The 24,661-nt window shown below is 43.5% G+C and overlaps 1 protein-coding gene across 1 annotated transcript in view; it reads left to right on the plus strand.

The window, feature by feature from the left end:
- Positions 1-4,147, plus strand: part of si (sucrase-isomaltase (alpha-glucosidase)) — a 41,151-nt gene extending 37,004 nt beyond the window's left edge. Inside the window, 7 exon segments of the mRNA XM_048264732.1 lie at positions 16-100; positions 550-606; positions 756-880; positions 1,489-1,577; positions 2,020-2,069; positions 2,522-2,692; positions 3,802-4,147. Of these exon segments, the coding sequence (XP_048120689.1) occupies positions 16-100; positions 550-606; positions 756-880; positions 1,489-1,577; positions 2,020-2,069; positions 2,522-2,692; positions 3,802-3,879 (655 nt within the window). The 3' untranslated portion in view covers positions 3,880-4,147.
- The last annotated feature ends 20,514 nt before the right edge of the window (positions 4,148-24,661 follow it).

The raw sequence follows: 24,661 nt of genomic DNA on the forward strand, positions 1-24,661 counted from the left end.
TCTCTGCCCCCGTAGGTTTGTCAGCGATAGGGAGACGTGGGATATCCACAGGCAGTTCCTCTGGGGGCCAGCACTGCTCATCACGCCCGCACTTGATGAAGTGAGCTAATGCATACCTAATACACAAGTGCCTACACACACACACATACACACACACAACACACACCCACACACACAACACTCTCTCTCTCACACACACACACACACACACACACACACACACACACACACACACACACACACACACACTCTCTCTCTCTCTCTCTCTCTCACACACACCCACACAACATACACCCACACACACACAGACACACTCTCTCTCACACACACACACACACACACACACACACACAAATACACTCACTCACAGTCACAGTACAACACACGTGCCATCAGGCATGTTTACACACATGCACACACACTCAAACTCGCACACATACACACATTCACACACACCACACCTACACATTCACATATGAGTCACAGCACACATGGGCCAGCAGGCACATTCACACCCATCCATCATGTCGATGCTTGATGTATTCACAGGGTGTCACGGAAGTTAGTGGTTACCTGCCAGATGCCAGATGGTACGATTATCACACGGTAAGGCCATCTTCCCTGTGTTTATCCCTGCACGTGCCACTTCACTGACTGCTAATTGAGGCACCGCCAGAGGGCCGGTGCCTTGGCTTCTGGAGTGCATGTGTGTGGGGTACTCACGTGTGGATGGACCCCCTCTGCTCTTTCTGTAGGCCGAGCCGGTCGCGAGCCGCGGAGTGACCGTGAAGATGCCCACGCCACTGGACCACATCAACCTGCATGTGAGGGGCGGCTACATCCTGCCATGGCAGAAACCCGAGCCCAACACACTCAGCAGGTGAGCTCACACCTGGATAGGATACATGGTGTGTTTTCTTACTTTGAAGACAGACCGCTGGGATTTCCACAGCATGAGTATGAAAAGTTGATATGCCAGTGCACACGATGGCTTCTGTGGCATATGACCCTGCCATGACATTAGTCATTTGGCAACCATGCAGAAAGTGTGTATTCTTGTCTCCTCTCCTCTCCACTGGCTCAGGATTGAGTGAAGTGATGAAATATTTGTGAGACATATTCAATTACACAACACAGTGTAGGCTCTGTACACAATCCTTTATGCTATAGAAAGTGTCTATTTTGATATATATATATATATATATATATATATGAGAAGAAGATGAGCATCTCGCTGAGTATGATGAAAATTTCATCAGAGCATTTCAGCAGCATTGCAGTAGCAGTAGCAGTGGCAGGAGTGCTGCATTAGCCCGGCTGTGCTCTGTGCGCTGTGCTGGGGTCCAGCTGTGTCAGTGGGCTCTCGGGGTGCATTTGCATCATCCTGGGGGACTGGCCTGGCCTGGTCCGAGACGTAGTCTGACTGTCCTCCCCCCCCCCCACACACACACACACACACACACACACACACACCTCCTCTGTTCCCAGTCGCAAGAACCCCATGGGACTCATCGTTGCCCTTGGTGATGACGGATCGGCGCAAGGCTCTTTGTTCTGGGATGACGGCGAGGGCATCGGTGAGTCACTCCTCTCCCTCTATCTCCTCTCTCTCTTCTCTCTCTCTCTCTCTCTCTCTCTCTCTCTCTGTGTCTCTCTGTGACCAACAGCAGGAAAATAGCATGGATGTGGAGACTGAGTGGCCTCCTATCTGACTTGGTGATGACAGCGGGCTCTGATTACATGCTCGCATAGACTGTTTTGAAGTTTGAAAGCCCCTCTCTCTGTGTCTGTGTGATCAGAGTTTTCGAGAGCTCTGAGTGAAGTGAAGTGTGTAAAAAGGAACAAAAAAATGACAGGCAGCCATTACAGTAATGCTACCTGTCTTACCTTGTAAATGTACTGTCTGTCACAATCGTATCCTTTCCTCTCCTCTTTCTCTCTCTCGTCATCTTCTCTTTCTACCTTTCCTGCCTTCCTCTCTTCCTCATGTGCATCAACTCTTGTTTGTGTTGTTGACAGATACTTTTGAAAAGAACCAGCACCTCTGGATGTCCTTCACAGCAAACAAGGTAGGCTGTTGTCCTGACTAAGCCTAAGTCTGCTGTAGTTCATGACAGAACCACACCCCACAGAACAATGATGAACTGTGTAGCAGTATTACTCATTATCATAGGAGCATTGTTCTCAAGCAGTAGGATAATAAACCACAAATATATCCTAATGAACCAAAATAAATCATGACTCTGGGCAAAACCATCTAGCCCCATTGTCAGCCAGCTACACACAATACATACACTTTTTAAAGAGGACATTTATTATATGTAGGGAATCCAACATCATAACTGTGGGATTGTAGGATTGTGGGTCATGGTTAAGGGGTCTCTTGGCTCTACCTTACCCATACCTCACACACAACACATGGGGTTTCCAGGAAGTAATGAAATCTATAGTTCATTGTGCCTTATCCAGTGTTTAAGTTGGTATGACCCACAACAAGTCCATATATCCATCTGTCCCCCAGAACACATTACGTAATGAAGTCAGCCATAATGGTATGGCTGTTGGGGACCAGCTGCTTCTGGGAAATGTGAAGGTGTGGGGTGCCGGGCGGCTGGCCATCACCAAGGTCACTCTCCGCAGAACAGGCTCTGCTGATGTCACCCTGACCTTCACACATAACCAGCGAACAGAGGTGAGCTGAAGACGTGCATGGAATGATAGAATCGCATGATATCTTAGTTATGTGTAGTTTGTGGTGTAAAAATAATCAGACTTAAAAGTAAAAAACATTAACATCATAAATTATTTTATCAAGGACCAAGAATCACATCAACTAGCAATATATACTTCTTAGCAAGTCATGGCAAACTATTTTTGAGGAAACGTTGGATAGAATATTGCCCCAAGGTTTAACATGGTCTGCACTCACAGTAAGGAAGCTGCAACTTTGTCAGTCAGTCATTATTTCCTTAAGCTAAAAATAAATCCCCATTACAGTGTGAAATTACAGTATCTCTTCCTCCGATGGTGTCAGAGGACAGCGAAATCCTGCTTTCTCTCAGCATTGCATCCTTTCAAAAAAAGTTCTGCTCTGTAACGGGAGCGAGTCTATAGAAAGAAAGTTTGAGGTGAAGATGAGGATAAGACAAAAGACAACAGTGGGGGGAAAAAAGACGAGGTGGTGGATCACAGGAAGGCGGAGGTGAAGGATAATGTGTTTTTTTTTCTTCTCCCCTCTCTTTCTGTCTCTGGCTTTGCCCTTGAAAAGTGACAAGTCATATTCATTGAGCAGAAGCAGCTGTGCACCTTTAAGTTCCTTTTGGAGTAGGAGTGGCAGAGCCACGGATGTTTACTTCACACCGGGCGGGGGGATTGAAATGGAATAGAATGATAAAGATGCAATATAAATTAATTTGAATAACTTGTGTTGTGCAACCCACCTCTTCCATTTATCTTCCTCAAAGTTGTGCTACTGTATAATCACTTTAAATATGTGCGGAGCCCCTGCCTGTCTTTCGGCCTGTTTGTCCAACTGAAGGATGGGTTAGAGCAGACGCAGCATTCTTCTTTCTCTGCCACTCTCATAGCCTGCTAGTCACTAAAGAGACCAGTTTTATTTTAAAAGTGTCTTTATGTGTTTTTCTCTGAGGCTGTTTTCATCTATTTTTTAAAAACAAACAGAATGTTTTTCTGATGTATGAATTTTACTGATGTATAGATTTTGATGATGTATGGATTTGTACTGGTCAAATGATTGATTTTTAAGTAATGTCCACTCATGCCCTCTTATCTTGCTTCTAGGAGCTTATTGTGAACACAGAAGGGCAAGCTCATCCACTGCACCAGCCTTTTACTATTCTGTGGAGCACTGGTGTTTAACACGCACGGGCCGAAACACTCCTCATACTGAAGTTGGAAGATGGAAAGGAAAGCTCTGAAATCACTGTGCCAGTGAGACAAATATTGCACTGCAAAAAGTTAACTTGGAAATGCTCTGGTGTTTCAGAATTCCGCTGGGGTATTTATGAGCTGTGTTGATAGCGGGATAAATGTTGTATTTGATTGCAGATGTACGTGAGAGAAGGTTGTGTAATTCAACTTAATGTTTGAAAAAAATGTTTGTAATAAAATCATTTGCTTTTGAAAAGCATGTTGTCTGCCACACCTGAGCACATAATGAGAGGTCGTGCCCCTCCAGAAATAACCGGAACAAACTTTTAATGGGAGACAGCAAAACTTGATGGTAGTGATTTGCAATGAGAGATTATAATAATAGCTTTTGATTATCAATGATCACAAGTTCTGGCTCGACAACCCCTCCCTCTTGGAACCCCCCTCGTGTGCATGAAACTGATGCACGATTACATTTGGTTATAATGATACAATAATCAATTATACATTCCACCGTAAACATAATGATATCAATTTAGCCATGGGGACTTGAAATTGATTTCTGCTCTAATTGGCAATCAGTAGGAGAAGATGTGAAGGGGAGAGTGGGGTGGGGGCGGGGTGTGCTGTCGGGGTGAGCGTGGCATGGTCGGGTGCTAATGGCACGGGCACCGGCAGAGTCGCTCACTCCTGCTCAGCTGGCGGGAGACCCGGCAAAGTAGATCCGACTGAGAGGATAATTGTTTTGGATTTTTTTTTTCTTGGAGGGGAAAAAAAGGTAAATCTGGAGGCTCCTATTCAATTTGCAGGTCATAGCGTGTGCATCCGTCCTGTGGAGTAAAACTTTTTATTTGAGTTGTACAGTGATTTTTAAGACTTCCTTTCAACAAAAGTAGGGAATTAAAATTTAAAATCCACTAAATGTTTCAGGATGCCAATAAGACACCATTAGCTAATTTAATCATTTATTATGCACATTTTTGCACATTAACCATTTGACAACCTAATGATAAAATATTGCAATGTGACCATGCATGATTAAAGAATCAATTTTTGACTCTTCACGCTACTGCAGGGAGAGATTTGCACTTCACAGAAACATAATACATGTCACTCAAATAAATTCTGGGAAATATATGGAAGGACTATTAGGCCTTTAATAGAGGGCATAAAGGAAAATGCATTATTAGTTCATTTTAGAAAACACATTATTAAAAGTTGAAATTTGAATTGCTGATATCCCCAAAATGCAGGAATTTTTATCCACTGTTAGCTTTCTTCCCATAAAACAACAGTCAATCAATTTGAAATCTGAAAAACATCATTCCAGACAGGCGTTGTCTCTTTGATTTTCCAGCAGCGAAAACAAAGGCTTTTTGTTATTCCCAGCACTCATAGCAAAAGTACTGCAGCAAGGGGGGATATGAATATCAAATCTCAGGAACACATGAAAGCATAAAAACACTCAAACAACTTCAAAAGCCTGCCATAGGAAACTGAGTGTTTTTACCATCCCCACGCTCGAATATATTATCTGAGACATGGATCAGCTAAGAGGAGGGAGGACCACCAACATGCCTGCTCCAATGTGTAATATGTTGAGCAGCTTGTATTGATTCTGAACAGGTACAGCCTCCAGTTCAGTGCAGGCGTTTCATTTGGAAGCCAAGAGGTGAAGCTTTAAATGCACAAGGGCTCGGGGGAGCAGAGCTGCTGTTATGAAAATGAGGCTGTCCAAAACAATTCACTTTTGCATCCCATTAATTGTCAATTTGTGACAGAAGAGGCCACCACTAAGTATCTGTGAGATTAAAAGTGAAGGGAGACACACAAACATGCACAGGCACACACACACACACACACACACACCATAAAAACACTCCCTGCAGTTTCCCGAAGATACAAAACCAATATGAGTTTCACAGACTAATGAGGAGCAGTGTATGAAACAGTGCAGGAAGCAAAGATGTTAAATATTGTTTAAATTGCGCCTGGTTTTTTTCGACTGGAAGTGTAAACAACATGCAGAAGACTGTCTTGAGGATTATTTAATTACTGTCAAGCCAAATGACATCTAAAACTTGCCAAGCAAAAGAAAGCCTCTTTAATGAGTGCAATGATAGTTACGGCTTTGTTTTTTGTGTGGCGATCTCTACAGCAATTTAACAAAGCACTGCAATGCAAGCACTGCCTGTATTTTTCATTAGACTTCATTAATGGGACACTATACATTCTGCCTTTACCATGAAGGACAAGTCAGGCCCAGCATTTAATGACATGAGAAAACTTAAGCCTCGCTTTGCAGAGATGAGTGACCTCTGGCTACAGCAGATGGCATAAAGTTTTACTGCTGTACAAGTAGAGTCTGAGAGAAGAAAATGGTGTCAGAAAGAAATGGATCAAGACAATGTTGAGAAGGACATAGAAAATGGTGAGCTCACATCTATGGAGGAAGCGTTTTTAAAATGGACCTTTGCTGCACCATCCTGATGAAAAGCATTAGAGATAAAGCGTAAGGGCAAGTGTTAAAGAAACGCCCGCCTCCCTCTTCCTCTCCCACACTTACAGGCATATCCAGTATAGGAAGTGCACTCCTGACAGCCACATTTCCGTCAAGGATTCCCCCGGGTCACTGAAAGACCGGGGTACACGAAACTTGGTGGGCATGTAGCCCCACATGGATAGCATGGAACCATCGTTTTTCGTTTTCATCTGTAGCCCCTGGACTGGACCCCCCGAAAGGAGGGTAGGGCAGACACAGTTTTCTGTGAATATCTCGAGAACCGTAGGGTTTAGGAGGACCACCTTTTTTTTGTATGTTGATCTTTAGGGGCCATGTCAACCCATTCCATAACCACTCATTTCATGTATAGCGCTACCTAGTTAAAAATAAAAAAGTAAAAATGAGGTGTTGTAATTGCAGGTATCTGTGACCTAACATGGTCAAAACTGCACGAAATTGGAAGTGTAGGATCATTATGACACCCTCTGAATGCACGCCAAGTTTCGTGGAATTACGTTCATGGGGGGCCATACAATAAAATAATTTATGTGTACATTTACTGTAGTGACCGTACACCAACAGAGTTTTCTGTGAATATCTCGAGAACCGTAGGGCCTAGGAGGACCACCTTTTTTTGTATGTTGGACTTAAGGGGCCATGTCAACCCATCCCATTTCCACTTATTTAATGTATAGCGCCACCTAGTTAAAAATTAAAAAGCAAAAAATGAGGTGTTTTAATCACAATATCTCTGGCTGACATGGTCAAAACTGCATAAAATTGAAAGTGTAGGATCATTATGACACCCTCCGAATTCATGCCAAGTTTCGTGAACTTTCGTTCATGGGGGGCCATACAATAAAATCATTTATGTGTACATTTAGTGACCGTACACCAACAGTTTTCTGTGAATATCTTGAGAACCGTAGGGCCTAGGATGACCAATTTTTTGCTTATGTTTGCCTCCAGGGGTCATGTTAACCAATTCCATATGCACACATGTGTATAAACAGATATTCACACACATACATTCACAGTAATCATACGTATGCCACATACACACACAGTAGATGTACGCATGCATACACACACACACAAGCACATGCACGCACGCATACACACACACACACATAAACACGTACACGCACAAATGCACACAATTCAACAATTTCTCAAAATTATGAACAGGCAAGATGGGGGTGGGGTTATATAAAATGTATTTTACATGTGAAATCTATGAACTAATCATGTTTTGATACTTGTTGAGTTGTCGATACCAGTGAGAATTGAGTGTGCATAATGCAATTCAGTGAGACAGTTAGAATCATATATGCCTTTCACCTTTTGTTTTTAGCCAGCAGCCAGACCAGCAGATACCCTGACTTTGCTGAATTACTGAAGCTAAGCAGGAACAAAGGAGGAAATGAACACAATTTGCCAAGTGTGACTTATTTTTGTGTAAAAAATGTGCCGGTCATATTTTGTACCGCTCTGCGGTACATCTAGTTATTATTATTATTATTATTATTATTATAATTGTGGAGTATGATCACTGTACCTTTAACTCTTCTTTTAGTCTTTGTGTCTCTCTTCCATTCACCAACTTATAAGCACATGCAAAAGAGAGAGAGAGAAAAAAAGATATTTCTGTTGACCTGTCAGAGTCTGCGCTGTCACAATCCCTCCAGACAGCCCCCAAATAACAGGCAATCACACAACTTCCTCACGAGTCATTTCACCATGTGACACCGCCGCCTCACCCACACAATTTTCCACGCGCTCCAACACCAATTACACCCCAGCCACATGTGACAGGGTAGAGCAGTGGGGGAGAGATTGGCCCCTCCATCTCTTCTCTTGGCCCTGCTCTTCAGATTGATTGAGGGGGCTTTGCATAGCGTCATCCTCTAAATCAGACCTGCCACAGTCCCCCCTGGCTGCACTGCTGACTGCTCTGTCAGGGACTCGGCCGTCGGGCATTTTCCATCCAGAGTCAGTTTACTTCAGGGAGAGGGTGTCTCCTGGGTCGTGTGCGGTGGTGTTTATTTACCCAAACGGGGGTGGAACTGGGACGGGAGCACAGCGAGAGGAAGAAAGTAAAGGTGCTCGCATTCTACAGTTGCCAGTTGTTGGTTGGTTCAGCTCCATATGGCCTAGATAGTAATGGAAAATAATGACTTCATGGACTCAAACTCGAATAAATACTCCAACAAACACTAACAAATTTGTTGATGTTTCTTTGGTTCAGTGTGAAAGCACCTTTAAAAGCACTCAGATTTGTTGGTCCTGGACCAGGTAGTGTTTCCCTTGGTAAGTGCAAACCCTCCTAACATTTGACAGAGGAGACTGACTACTATTTTAAAGCCAGCGGTATTTATGCAGTGTCCACCGATATGACCTGCCTTCACACACTTCATATGCACACAGCACTCACACTCAAGAGCTCCTTTGGAGGACGGAGGAGGATGCCACACAGCTTCCTCTCCCATCAGGCAGGTGAGAGGCTAACTTCCCTCAACTCCTCTGCTCCTGAACAACAACTCTGTCATGACCTGACACTCCTTTAAGTGGCTAGAAGAGGAGAGGGGGCTTTTTTTAGTGATGCACAGCCATTTAATGTTATTTTTTGGTTGCCTTGGACAACAGGCAGTTTATACCACTGGTAACTGCACTTTGGCAGGCTTGTGCAGGGAGATCATTAAAGATAATCCCTTTAGGGAACTTTGACAGAGCTCATGCAATTAGAACCTAATCAGTTTAAGGGTAGGCATTAAATCTATTGCAAAGTGATATATCTGCTGCAGAGATGGATGACTTTGATCTACAGTGATTTAATGTCCTGACAACAATCTCTGCAATAGATGTTTTATGATACTTCTCTGTTGTCTGGCTGAAATGTATCAGCAATAAAAAAAATGTTTTGAGTCAAAGTATGATACTGTATGTTACCCGTAGAGGAATGTCCAGGGACAAAAAACACTCACTGAGACACAGTAGGCCTCGTATGCTCTCTCATGGTCACAGTGTTCACCTATAAAATATTGTTCGGCCTACAGTCAACTAACTAGAAGATGTGCCTTTTCAGAAGAAGAAGCTGAAAATAAAAAGTGTGTGGGTGTGTGTGTGGGTGTGTCCATGCCATGTGTGTGTATCAGCATTAATCAAGGATAAAGAAATTCAAACTCTTTAAACAAACTGATAATTTCCTCAGTAGCATTGCTACTTTCACTAGGCTAATGAACCTCAGCCTATCGTGTTGTGACTGAGACTACATATCCCAGCGTGCCCACTTTTACAGTGCGACAGGGGCAGGCAAGTGGACATGAATGGACTCTCAAACTCCTTTTATGAGCCTGTCTGAACGTCCAGAGGTGGAGTGGGGATTCCAACTGGCAGTTAAATCAAAGCCCTGTGCCAAGAGGCCCATCTAATTGATGAGAAGCTGCCTGCGTATGTTCGACAACAGCACTTTGCCATACCTGATACAATCACACCCCAGGCATCAGTTAGGAGAGGTAGACAGAGGAGGAGAGAGAGAGAGAGAGAGAGAGAGAGAGAGAGAAAGAGAGAGAGAGCCAGCCACATATTGAATCAGTGACTCTGACTTAAGCGTTGTCCGTACATTTTATGGGGACGTGCGGACGAAGAGATCGTTTTAATGAAGCTCATCTGAATTGGTCTCTCTCCACCTGAGGAGGGCAGGTGTGCTTCGCGTGCAGCGGCGTAGCGATTATTATTGTCCCCATCAGTGCGTGACGACAAAAGGGTACTTAATCCTCATATCCATAAAAGATTACATGCTGACACAGTGTAATTGCGCGAAGTGGAGAGATACTGTTCTCGTGAGAAGTCTCAAAGCTAGTAGGACTACAACCACTCCCTTTCCCCTCTCACCTGCAGTCATTATCTCCATCATGCGCACAGAGACAGAAACACGTCACTAAATCCGTCACTATTTCCTTTGCAAAGGGTTTCTGCCACTTAGGATTACACCTGCAGTGGTTTTTAAGACACAAACTGACTTTAAGAATGGATTCTCAGGTTGCTTGTGTACATTTACTTTTATAATGGCCACAATCGTAGACAAGGATTTTACTACTACTACTAATAATAATTATAATAAATAATATCAAGGTTTGGATCAACTTGGGTATCAGAAAGGTCTTGTGTGACTACAGATGAATACAGTTTCCTCTTTTAGGCTTTTGGGCTTTGACATTATACGTAATAGCTCTATTTGTACTGTACTAGCCTACCGCACGACTGCATTCAGTTTACTAAAGTGTTTGTAGTTAATGAGGGTAATGTCATCCAAATTACAGCCATCAAAAACAACAACACTTCAGTATAAACTACCCTATTGGATATTCATTTACACATATAAAGTTGCTGACCTGTGTACATGTACAGTATATGTACTATACTTGAAGACACTAAAATTAAAAAGGGCCTTGGAAATGAGTTGCCTGGTTCGTAATTGACATGGTGGCAAGCCACTGCTAGCATATGTCCTTGCAAATTAAATCAACACAAAACAAATAATTAAATAAGGGCTGGGAGGGAAGTGATGCGGTTAATGAGTTAAATATCACTGAAGATGTGCCCCTGAGATCGCCTCATTCCTGGGTCATATCAGTCTTCAGTTTAGGCAGCCGGCGTGACTGGAGATGACCCACAGCCAATGAGCCGAAGTATTTCATTAATTAGGACAAATAGACATGTACTGTAGATGCATCACTGTGTAATGGCGTTCGGTCTGATCATTGGAGGATAAATTAGGCAGCAGGATCTTTTGTACTGATCGAAAATGCGGCACTTTGTGTGTTTGTAAACAGTCAATCAGCCAAGATGCGGCAGCAATGCAACACTGACTCATTTTGTAAGATGGAGATATTGATTGGCACTACTGTCATCCTAACCAGGCCCGATACCAAGACAGGGCATTGGGGGGGTAATACCCCCCACCCCACCCCCTCCCGGGATGGTGATTCAAAATCTGATCCAGATCATCATGTATCGTTGGGGATGGTGACCCTCGACCTTGCCAGACCAGTACATTTAAGTCATGTGAGCAGCCATACAGGTCGACATACACACAGAGGGAGTGATAGACAGCCCATTACTATACCCTTTAAGGGTAATAACCCAGGAAAAGGGCACATATATGCATAATGAACAGTAGGGATATGTCCCTACCCGTATATCGGGCAGATAGAATTGCCCCTTTACCCTTTGACCACCCAGACCATGTATCCTCTCAGAGGTCTTCAAGACATCCGATTTAGGAATGCTATTTGATCGGTTGAAATGTGGGGGGTATCAGTAGGAACACATTACGTGCAAATATCAATGAGAATGGCAATGTGCTAACAGTGGTAAGCTCTCAGGGCAGTCAGTCCATTCCTCAAGCATGGGCGAAATGAGTCTTTCAGATGACTTCCACTCTTCCCCTCTGCACAGCACACATACTGTACTATCATTCTGTCAATGCCATGAATGAATTCAAAATTTGTCATGAAGCTCTCCCCAAAAAGAGTCTGTTATGAGTAACTGATGAATATGCGGCACAAAAGGGTTAGTTAGGCCACTTGCTGGACGTATTTAGTGCGAGTACCGCTGTGCAAAATGATTCAATGTGATTAACTGCTATTTTCCACATCATTGTATTTGAACGACATGGATACTTTTGCTGTTTTGGTGACAGTAGGAGGTGGCAAGTTGATGTAAAAATGTTTTCTCTGTCTTGATATTGCAATATTACTCTCCTGTTCCACATCATTCACTGTAGCACACTGCTTGTTGTGAGTGAGAACTAAGTGAGAACTACTGACAGACAGCAGACATAGACAATGTGTGTGTGTGTGTGTGTGTGTGTGTGTGTGTGAAAGAGAGAGAGAGATTTATCCATGGATGATTATTTGTGATTGGGAGCAGAAGGCTGAGCATAGAGGTTGGAGACGGAAGTTGGGGTGGAGCCCACCTCCACTCCAAATCCTCTCCCGGCTGCCCTCCGCGCTGATTGGGGTCACTGGGTCTATTCAGATCATTCTCCGTCCACCACACTGGCTCATAGACCAACACACACACTTTATTGTACGCTTACAGAGCAATGGAGAAGTATTGTGATATAACAACGAGGGCCTCGGTGATGCATGTGGCGGGTATTATCATTTGCATGCACCTAGAACCTGATGCTGGTTGATCATTCTGAATGCCGTTTGTGTCAAATAGGATGGGTCTGAGACCGCCATCTTTCTTTGGCACCATGAAGTACCTGCTGTAGAACCCACTCTGTGTGGACCAGCTGAATGCCGTGCTTTTCGACTGTGTGTGTGTAGAGTCTATGGAGAGTCTGTGCATGCACGCCAAGGTCTGGTCAGCAACAACATGGGGGTAGAGAGACAACGTTCATGCCGGGGCTCTCTGAGCAACTGGCAGACGCATGAGGGTACCCACAGCATGAAGTCCAGGGGTCTTTCTCAACGTGGTGAGCTGAGCAGGCGTGCCCGAGGAGTCCAGCCTGATCAACAGCTCCCTACTCTAGGCGCTGGAGAAGCACTGAGGTGTTCATAAGCCGGCACAATTGCCCCACATATGGGAATGCCTTCTCTGCCAGAGTGGCCGTAATGTCAGCAGGTGAGGCTTGCCACTGCTCGAGGAAGACAGCCAACGCCTCATCGACAACGGGAAGAGAGGCGTACCCGAGCCGGTCCACCTCTCAGAGAACTCGCTGAGAAGGGGCGATCCCAAGAGCGTCGGAAGTGGACGATCAGTGGCGCCGCCAGGCGTAATCCTGTACGCACTGTGCGTATAATTTTTCAATGTTTTATTCATGAAAATCATTCAATATTAAAACAATGAAAATAGCCTGTGTACTGTCTTAATTGAAACATGCTTCACACACAAATGATAGCCTATGTTTAGGGCAAAGAGAATAGACATCTCAACATAAGAATACTTTAGAAGATGATGATTGGTGTAAACTTTGTCACGACATGATGAGCAGTCCTGGTGCTTAAAAACGCAACGTTAATCCATTTAAAACAATGTTCACGTCACGTGAGCCAGAGCCGATATGGCCAGAGCTGCTTGCTCTGTAAAGGTATTTCTGTCCCACCCAAATTGCGGTAAAATTGGGAGTCGGGGAGGATGGAGCACTCGGGCTCACACACTATGGTACGGAAGTGCTTCAAGGGCTCCAACTTGACACAGTGGGTTGGCGAGCAAAGAGCAGTAATCTAACGTCATACTCACCTCATTTGGCTGCCTTGAAAAAGCCTTTCTTCCAGCTGGCCTTGCTTTGGTTTTTCAAGACGAGTCGGGGAAGCTAGCGAGGCTCGGGCAGAGGACTTTGAGTCCGGCGTGCTGGTGAGTGTAGTATCGCTGCCCGGTTGGAGGCTTTGAGCACCATGTGAGGTCTTTGTGATTGCTGAAGACCACAAAGAGGACTATTATAGAGACCATTACCTTCAAAAACCTCTTAAGGACTCACCTTTCAGAGAACTTCCTCTAACCACTAACAACCCAACACACTTAAGTTGCACTTACCATGATGTTCCACTTTATCCTGTCTGTCAATCTTATCTACATCCCTGACTCAACTTGACTCTGAGCTGTTACTCTATTTCTTCTGCAAGATAGTACTCATCATCATTACAGTATTGTCTCCTATTCCCACTGTTTCTTATTTGTTCTTCATTATTTGTCACTTTGGACAGAAGCGTCAGATAAATGAATAAATGACTTTCTTACATTAGACTGATCCAAATACTTGAAGGTTAGTGGATATGTCTAACTAAACCAACAGATTGTCATTTATGGGATGGAAAAAAGACATAATACAAAGGCAAGCAGCAGGAGTAGAGGGCTTTGGACTGACAAGGGTCCTTAGTAGCAGCAGGGACCAATTTAGGGTTAGATCCCTTCAAGAGTCGGGTGGTTCCTCCAGGTGCCTGTCCACTCAGTGGCACCTGGACTACCTGACAGCCCTCACCTGTCACTCATTAGGTGAGGTGCCAGGCCACAAATTACTGGAAGTGTCCACGGCTCGCTGCTGATTTCGGGAGACGTGTCTGCAGCCAGATTATCCAAGATGAGCAAAAACAAAATGGCCAGTCACTTAGGTACGGTTGATTGAGTTCAGGAAGTTGATGGGGCAGTGTGTATTCTACCTTTGGTAAGGGGGAGGGAGGACAGGGTAACAGAGCAGACCTACCAGTCTGCTGTGAGAAGACATTAGGGTCAAAAACCCAAACAGAGGTTAAGTAGATTTGATGTCCTCATTAACACAACTTGAAGGCATCTTTCATTAACACAAGGCTTTCACTGACTCTCTTGCGGCTGTTATACTTAGAGACAGATCAGAATTGGGGGGTATTCCAAGTATGTGGTTTAGTGAAAACCTGGGTAAGTTAACTCAGAGTAAGTAGTAAACCTCCTACAACAAGAGCCTTATGACGTTGCTTTGTTATGAGAATGAAGCCAGATCAGATCTCTGATGTGGACACTGCAGTAAGCTCAGCTCAGTCTTCAGAAGTTATTTAATCAACTATTCTGCCTTAGATGCAACAAATTTAAAACTGTTGGCACGCCAGCACTTTCAAGACGCCTGAGATTATGAGATCCATGACAGGAGCTTCTCACCGTGATGAACTACTTCCTGTGCCTTTTGTGTGAAGTGCTGCCTCAAATGACCTCCGCATTCACTCCCAGGGCTGCTTCAAACCCGACAGCCCAACTGACGAGGAGGAGAGTGACGCGGAGAAATGACAGCGGCCTCGTTTTGTCCAGCGCAGCTAAACTCCGGGCAGTGGAATCCCTCTCCCTGACAGCCTCTACAATGCAGGAGATGGTGTAGCAGTCGATATCTCCCCTCTCACCCCTCTGATGGACAGAGCCCTCGGTGGAACAAGGCTGCCTGGCAATTAGATCTGAAGAGGAAGGTGTGAGAGTGCGGAGGAGATGATGAGGCCTGTGCTGCCGCCGCAGACTTGTCTGTCACACGACAACCAGGCGGTCCCAGCCCAGATGCTAATACCAGCCGACGTCTTGGTGTTGTTTGGCCTGATGGGGTGCTGATGTGCAAATGACAGCTTTTAGCATTGTGCTCCTATTCTGCATGTCGCTTTTGTCCACACTCGTTCCAGCTTGTATTCCCATTCCTGTTTTTTTTCTCTCTCGCACACCCATTCGTTCTTTCTTTCTACAGTATCTCTCTCCCTCACACACACACACTGCTATCTCTCTCACTCTCTCTTTTCATCTCAGTCTCTCTCTGTGTGCTTAATGTTTAATTGAAACAGTGGCCATTTTTTATTAGCAGAGTTGTATGTCTGCTGTGTAAATATTATGGTGTTTTTTTTCTTCTATGAAATGTTTTCTGCAGCAATTCCTCCACTTCACACCATATCCACACAGAATACCAGCAGCAATGCATAAATGTTTACATTACCTTGCACCTTTAAGTAGTAATTGCTATCTCACTTTTCAAATGGTATAAATATTTTTCCAAAAGCAAAATACCCATGGGAACAGGCTCTTCTCCCCAATTCTAGCACAAAGGTAAACCAAACTTGCTTTATAAAGCGAGGTTAGCCAGTTGTAAGTAATTGCAAGAATGTAAAACCTTCCATTCTCAGAACAAAAAGTGCAACAAAAGCCTTTGAGCATACTGCATTATTCAGCATCAGCTTTTTGTCCCTTGCACTTACACCCTTTTGAGCAAACATGCATCAGAGAATTAAACACTGCCACTGTGTGCTGGATATGCAAATAACAAATGCTGAGTGGGTTTGTGGGGAGGGGGAAGGGATGAGAAAGAGAGTGTGTGTGTGTGTGTGTGTGTGTGTGTGTGAGAGAGAGAGTATATGTATGTGTTTGAGAAAGTCAGGGAGAAAGCTAGGCATACTTGGCCTTCTGTTACAGTGCTTTTTCCGACCCTCAACTGCTTTGCCGCAGTCTCATGCATACTATCATATAAGATTATAAGATGATTTTTATGACATAATAAAGCAAACAATATGAATTGTTACAATAAACAGGGCCTGCTGGGAAATTATACTAGATGGTGTGAGGCTGACGGGGTCTTAAATACTCCATAAGGTGGGAATACAGCCTGCCTTTACAGCAGAGATGCTCTGTGTTAGCACTCCAGCTCTGTGTGGTCTCAGCTGACGATAAAAACATATATAGAAGAGATGAATGCAGGAGATTGCATCTCTACATTCTACTGGCCAGTAATTCTCTCTCTTTCTCTCTCTCTCTCTCTCCCCATGCATCTCTCTGTGTCCCCACATGTTTGATTGCTAAATGTGCCTGCTATGTCAGTCTTTGTCTCCCTCGCCTTGTCTGTCTTGTTCCTCCCACAATGGCGGATCAGCCTCACTAAAAGAGCACAATCACTCAGACAAGTGGCTTGATTTCTATCTCCGCGCTCCCCACCTGGTCTCCCAGGGAGCGCTGTGCTGTGTGAATCACTCCTGGGCCTCCACGGGCCATCACAGCAGCGGGGAGCCCCACGGCGCTCTCCATGGTGCTGAATCTACAGTCTCCTACACAGCAGCTATCCCACCATGCAGGAGCAGAGGTGGATTTGTATGGAAAAACAGCTGTAGACCTTAATGGCTAATTGGAAGATGCTGCTAGATTATTGGAGTCAAGGTTCTACCTTTTGTTTGTAATCTGTAGTTCTATCTTTTGTCTGTAATTGGTATTATTTGCCTCATGTTTGGGTATAAGCGTACCAGAGGCTTTTTTTCCAGCCCTGTCTCTCTTTCTACCATTCTCCTTTACCCTGTTTATCACTCTCCGTTTTATTTTCTGCCATGTTGCCTTTCTCCACGCAGCGCAGATGCTTTTTATTGTCGCATTGTCGTGTGCCTCAGTGTCAAAACATCCTCCGAGTGTGTGAGCCGTCAAACGGCAGCTGATCGCAGAGGCACTCGAGCTGAAAGGCAGGAGGAGCAGAGATGATCACACACACAGATACGCTATTCAAACAACCCGGAAATCCTTGAATGAGAATTGCTGAGGCAAAAAGAGCCAGTAATTAATATGAGAGAGACTGAGAGAGAGGGAAGGAAAGAGAGTGAGCAAAAGAGAACAAGAGAGAGAGAGAGAAAGCAAGAGAGAGGGGAAGAGAAGGTACATAGGCTAGACAATCGCCAGGCAAGTTCTGGTTGCATCATTTCATGCATCAAGTGCATTTAATTAGCAGGCCTTAATTACAATTCTGCTTTAAAGCAACAATTCAGGATTCATCTAGATCACTTTCATTAACCACCTAAGTCTTCCCACTATTAGTTATCTACCTCGTCTTCCCTCGCCCCAAAAAGCCCCTCAAGGTAATTACAGTACTATACATGGGGATCCGTCTCTTTGCAGCTCAGCTTAATTAGCTTTCCTCTTCCTTTCATTTGTCCCCTCCTTCTCCCGCCCTCCTTCCTTCCTTCTCTCCGCCCGCTCTCTCTATCCCTCATCGGGAAAAGGGGAGACAGAATGTCCAAAAGGTTTTTGATGAATCACGTAGGTCCTAGAGCCGACCGTTGTTTTTCCAGGGCCAAGGGGCCAAACCATTTGTTACATCCTACTAAATTGCTGGCAACATTTAAATGTGACATATAGAGCATGCCACCATTAACAAGGACCTATAAAACATATGGATGCTCTTCAGCAAATGCCTGCCAAAAAAAGCCCGTTGGCAAACAGATGGTAAAACAGGATGACAAATATTAGCATAGCAGAGTGTTGAGGAAAATTCTTGTGATAAATATGACATCTTTCCAAGCATAAAGCATGTCTCGCTTAGTGAAATTAAACAGTGATTACATATGAAGCATTTAAAGTGGTTTCCTGTCATTAACGCCTGATGCACAGGCATACACAGGCACGTGCAGAGAAGGGGGGCTACAGGGGCTCTAGCACCTGCCCTTTTGCCCCTTTGATGTCCAAGTGCCCTTTTGACAAGACCCGTTTTTTACTTTTTAAAATTAGTAATACTTCCGCTAGTTCCAACGTGAATATTCGCTAAAATGTCTCATTAATAGTTTGTGAAATTAGAAATGTACACATATAACAATTTTCTGTGTTAATTGAAATGCCTTGCGGCCACCAATCCGTGACATCATACATTCAGTGAACTCTCAGAAGGTGCATGCAGGCACAGTGCTGCAGGAGACATTTGGGAGCACGGTAAGGTCACTTGGCAGTTAGCCTATCTGAACATACAATAGTATTCAGTTTAGAGATAGAGAATAAAATGTTTAAAGTTGTTTCATGTTTAATGAAGTAGGCTATCAAACCCGTTTTAATGTAACCATGTCATGGTCCATCCATTTCAATAACCTGGCAGCTTCGAAAATCTAAGGCTGAACGTTCATGTCCAAGTGCCCTTTTGACAAGACCCGTTTTTTACTTTTTAAAATTAGTAATACTTCCGCTAGTTCCAACGTGAATATTCGCTAAAATGTCTCATTAATAGTTTGTGAAATTAGAAATGTACACATATAACAATTTTCTGTGTTAATTGAAATGCCTTGCGGCCACCAATCCGTGACATCATACATTCAGTGAACTCTCAGAAGGTGCATGCAGGCACAGTGCTGCAGGAGACATTTGGGAGCACGGTAAGGTCACTTGGCAGTTAGCCTATCTGAACATACAATAGTATTCAGTTTAGAGATAGAGAATAAAATGTTTAAAGTTGTTTCATGTTTAATGAAGTAGGCTATCAAACCCGTTTTAATGTAACCATGTCATGGTCCATCCATTTCAATAACCTGGCAGCTTCGAAAATCTAAGGCTGAACGTTCATAACATATTCTGTTTAGGTTACTATGTTATAGTAGCTTAGGTTAGTAGACCTAGTTCATAAAACAGAGTAGGCAAACCTTTCTAAATCGTCATAAGCCGACGACATATAGCCTAGAAATCTAGACGCGCCCCTAGCGGTTGCTGCCAGGGCTAGACGACATAGGCTACTGTAGTTGTTTAACTAACCCAACTCCACACGTCGTTCTCTGTTTACAGTAGGCTACATTACGCGTCATTTCACTCAGTGGCCACACGCACAGCACGTGAATCTGCAAGACACCAGCTTGCTAATGGTGGTAGTACACTGTGATAAACAATAAAATGATAGCCTGACAAGCCAGACTAGGCAATAACGTATTTGCTGTCGCTAGGGTGCGTCTAGATTTCTAGGCTATTAAATTTAGCTTTGAATTTAATCAATAAGATGTAGCCTTATAGCCTATGATCTCTGTGTAGACAATAGCCTAATGAAAACTGAAAATACCTATCTGTCTGTGCCCTGGCTACAGTAGGCCTACAGTACATGCACTCCTATTGAATTTTCAGAACCAAGGAGACTGTATTCTCTGTATGAGAGATAGAGAGAGAGAGTGAGTGAGTGTGTGTAGGTCAATACACACACACTCATTCACTCTCTCTCTCTATCTCTCATTCTCTCTCATATCCATACACACACACACACACACACACACACACACACACACACATGCCCCGAGAGGGAACAAAGTCAATGATAGAACTCATTCTCCACCGACTCCCATGTGGAGATGGAAACCATTTGGACAGAAATTTGCATCATTATGGAAACGCAATTTCATCTCCACAATGAGGCCGCTAATGTGTTTACACGTCCATGTGTAATCAATACACATGTCCGAGGAGTTTATTAAAATCACATCACAGTTTGGGAGGGGGAGGAGGAGGTGAGGTGAAGTATGAGGACGCGTGGGGAAATTGGTTGTATCCCAGAGACACTTCAGCTTGGCTGAGCATGCCTGCGGGTCCCCAGCCCTGGCTCCACTGCCACTCTGGAAATGAATCATGCACACTGCTCTTTGGACTCCTCCAATCAGCATTCTTAGGAGATTGCACATTGCTGATGAGGTGTGACGTGTTGCCTGAACACCATCCATATGGACCACAGAGCGGTAGCACAAAACCAATACGTCTTACAAGGCGAAAAGGCAGAAAGGCTAGATTCAGTGTTAGCTATCAAGGTAATCTGTCTGACCTAGAAAATATGATTAGTCAAATTAGGAAAGAAACTGATCAGGAATTGAATCGTAATGTTAAACCAATGACCTTGCAACCTACTCTTGAATTAAGTTTACCTGAAAGTGTGGAAGTGGATGAATGTGTTGTAACAGATGATGAACAATGTGCTGGATTACTAAACCAGATTGCCCTGACCTCAGAAATACTTGATGAGTATTGAATGTGAATTAAAGAATGGAAAATGAACCATAACTGCAAACAATGACCTCATAATAAATAATAAAGTGCGATGAATGAAATGTATCAATACAAGTACTTTAGTAGCCTGACATTGTAAAGTTTAGGGAACTATGTATTTAGAGAATTGTATGTCTCAAAATTGTTTAAATGAATGTATTCAGATTGCATTGTAATGCCATAAGTGCAAATGCCCGGTGGGCCGGTCCACATGTGGGCCGGTGACCTCCGGGATTTTTTTTTTATTATTATTATTTTATTATTTAGCCTATTTGTGGCCCGTCACAAATAGGCTAATGTCACAAATGTAGCCTTTAAATGCAGTTGCATCCATTTGGCTTGGGGGGTGACAGATCAATAATTTTGGCCTCTTAATGACAGGTTCAGTGTGTGTTACGATCGCGCCCCCCTGCCCCACCCCTCAAGTGGATTTGTCCAAGCAGCCACTAGTTCGAGTGCATGGTAGCCTAGGCTGTATAAGTGCCCTCCGCTGGTTGGTGTTCACATTATTGCAGTTTAACCGTAAACAGCTAGCCTGGCTAGCGCCACCACTTCTCAATGAGACGTGGTCTGGGAACCAAAGGTTCATTTTCTCGTATTTGAAAAAAATGCCCAGATCCGTTTATTGGGTGCCACGGATGTCTATCAAATGCGTCTGTGCATAGCTCATCATCGTCTTGCTTTCCCACCTGTTCTGTGATTGGTTCCCTATCTCCAATTTGCTCCATGGTCTCCAGGCTGCCTTAGCAGCGTGAATCAAATCGCGCGCAAGGCAGCATGGGAACACCCAGGCTAGTAAACAGCAATCAGAGGTCTAGTTTTATTCCATAAATATATTGTTTTTATAGACGTTAGTTGCACGTGCTACCAAGAGCTCATTTACTGCACCATGTAGGCTACTGTAGTGCGGTTCTGTCAAAATAAAAAAAAACTACGGGTAGCCTACAATTTTCGCACAACTTGGTGGAAAAGTGTAGCGCAGGTTAAAGAAAATCCATTCATTTTTGGAGCTGATACTACTCAAAAGGAACTTTAAAGTATTTCCCATATAGTAGGCCTATCCTTTTAGCTCACAATGAAAGTGAAACTTGCAAAGTGGTCTCTCCACCGAGTGTTACATTAGATGCACAATCAATCGCGAGTCGATGCAGGTAAAAAGTCAAAGTCAAAGTCTGCTTTATTGTCAATTTCTTCACATGTCAAGACATACAAAGAGATCGAAATTACGTTTCCCACTATCCCACGGTGGAGACAAGACATATTTTACCAATTAGGTCCACAGACAAACATAACATTCAAGTAAACAATATAAAGTAGGCTATCAACTGGTAGGTTAGTAACGAAGGTAACTGTGATGACGACACACAAACTAGGGCAAAAACGTTTAGTATAGCCTACACTTGTGGTGATAGCCTACAGTTAATGTGAGTCGCGGACTATAACCAAAGTAAAGATTTGCACCAAATAAAGGCTGTGTTTGTGTTTCTACAACATGTTGGCACAAAACGTAATTTCTGTCAACTATGACAATGTCCATGTTCAGTAGCCTATATTTTTCATTTAGTCAAGCAGTGACATGTGGTTTAATGCATGAGGTAACATGACGTGAGACAGACAGAAGATGAGCCTGTCTTTAGTAGCCTATCCCTGAATCCTATAAGTGTACGTTGTTAAATGTACGTACTGTAAGTGTACGTTGTTAAATGTAATGGGTCACATTGTTAAAATTGTCGTTGAATGTAAACTGTTTGTGTAACTTCTGAAACTATCTAAACCAGTGGTCCCCAAACTATGGCCCGCGGGCCGGATACGGCCCGCCACCTCATTTTAGGTGGCCCCCCAAAACATGTCCGTGGTATATAGGATCCGGCCCGCACGGGAGTACGACATCGTCAAACTATAACCTCCGTAATTTCCCCCATTCATTCTCTATGGCGGGTCTTAACAGGACACATGTAATACTCTTTTTGTCCACTGGTGGTTGTTTTGGGGCTGTTTCGCGTTTGCCATCGAAAACGGAATGAAATGTATAGTAGGCCTACTGTACCTGCAAACAATGTAAGAGGCCTCTGCTGACTGCATCAGTGCTCAAAGTATTCTAAAAGTTTATCAATTAATTTGTAATAACTAACTAACTTCTATTCAAGTCATAATTCTGGAACTTTCTGGTATAATTATTTATATTTTTTATTCACTCGTTCAAATATTCATACAGAGTTCACAAAGTTCTCATCAGGTGAGTGAAAGTTAGAATGCTGGTCATTTCAGATGTTTCTGCCACCACTTCATTAAACTCATAGTTTGAGAACTTTAAATTTGTAGGATATTGCTTGTTCACAACTTGAGCTGTGTATGCAAAGTTCAGAGTTCAAAATATACTTTTGGGACTCCCTGCTTATAGTTTTGAGAATGCTATTATTAGTATTATTTCATTTGAGCTACATTTTACACTGATATGGCAAGATGGCAATATAAACACAGATACAATGGTATTAAATTGCAATAGCCTATGGATGAAATGTAATGAATATTCAACTAAGGGAGACTGCCTTTGTTCACAGCGCTAAGCTATTTATGGTTACTGATATACTCCGAGTCTCTGGCCCTCTCTTAGAGCCAGGCATAGTGAGCTGGCCCTCGGAAGAAAAAGTTTGGGGACCACTGATCTAAACCATAATTACTGAATGTAATTTAAGTTGCATCTCCGAAATGGAACCCGGAGAAGTAATGTGTGTCATTTTAAATTGTTGGTTAAGATCAGTGACTTCTAGAATGTATTAGCTATCGTGAGGATATTCCCAGCTATATTCCCAACTACCGTGAGAATATTCCCAGTTACCATGAGAATATTCCCAGCTATCGTGGGAACTTCTAGAAGGTTCTAAACTGTCGTGGGAAAGTAGGATTGATTTGCCTTAGGAATGTGTGGGGGAGGTCAAGTCTACCTAGTATAAATAGGGGTCGAACCAAATGTTCGGGGCTGCTGCTTTTTTTTTTCCTTCCTTCAACTCGTTGGGTTTTTGCTTTATGATGTTGCGTGCGGTTGTTAGAATTCGTCCTCTGAAATTCGTTGAGAAGCAAAGTGTTGGACGTCGTGCCAGGCTGAGTCGCGGACCGAAACTCTATGGAACCTGCATCAGACCTGCTACTCCGACAGAGAGTGACTGCAGAAGACAATCAGCTGACTTTTTCCCCTTTTTGAGGACTTTTTTCCTTATATTCTTTTTCTCCATTTGTGGATTTACCATTTTTATTGTAATCTCTTCTCCATTTGTGGATTTACTATTTTCCTATTTTGTGGATTTACTCTTTTTCCATTTTCTACAACATTGTAACCTGCAAGTGGATATTACGCCGCATTTTGTAACATCACCAAAGGGCTGAAAAGTAAAGAACTCATCTAACCTTGGCATCCAATTCTTCAAGCAGTATTTGTGTCTTTTCTTGGTTTTTCTACGAATTCCAGCAGGAGGGTAAGATAACTTGACTCTTCTGTGGTTATTCATCTGCTCTGTCTAAGACTTGGGTTAGTTGGACTTTAGTACTGCAGGACGGTAATAAAATCTCCATCCTTATAAAACCTGAGCAAGAAGTAGCCTATAACCTGTGTCTCTAGATAATCTCTAGGGTCAAACATCTTTGCACGTTAGTCAACTGTCCGAGACCTACTGTAGGCGTAGCTGCTCCTTATTTTATAGCATCCCAATAAATCCTCTACGGATCAACTTCCAAGGGAGATATTTATATAAAATAGGAGTAATAGGTTATCTGCGCCGCAGAGGGAAGACGTGCAACTTCGGTCGACAGTAGGTCCCTGCTACCTGCAATAACCTCTTGGGGGTATTGTGGGTCCTAACTGCCTAGGCCTAGGGTTACGTCTGAGAAACGTCTGACGTTGACTAGGTTCGGGGGGTTACCGTCAGGGGGCAACACAGATGACGACGGCAAGGGGAGATTTTTGAATTTGGTTTGAAAAAATCCATGGAAACAGAAAGCAGCAGAGCA

The sequence above is a fragment of the Alosa alosa genome, chromosome 15 (assembly GCF_017589495.1).
Source record: "Alosa alosa isolate M-15738 ecotype Scorff River chromosome 15, AALO_Geno_1.1, whole genome shotgun sequence".
Lineage (NCBI taxonomy): Eukaryota > Metazoa > Chordata > Actinopteri > Clupeiformes > Clupeidae > Alosa > Alosa alosa.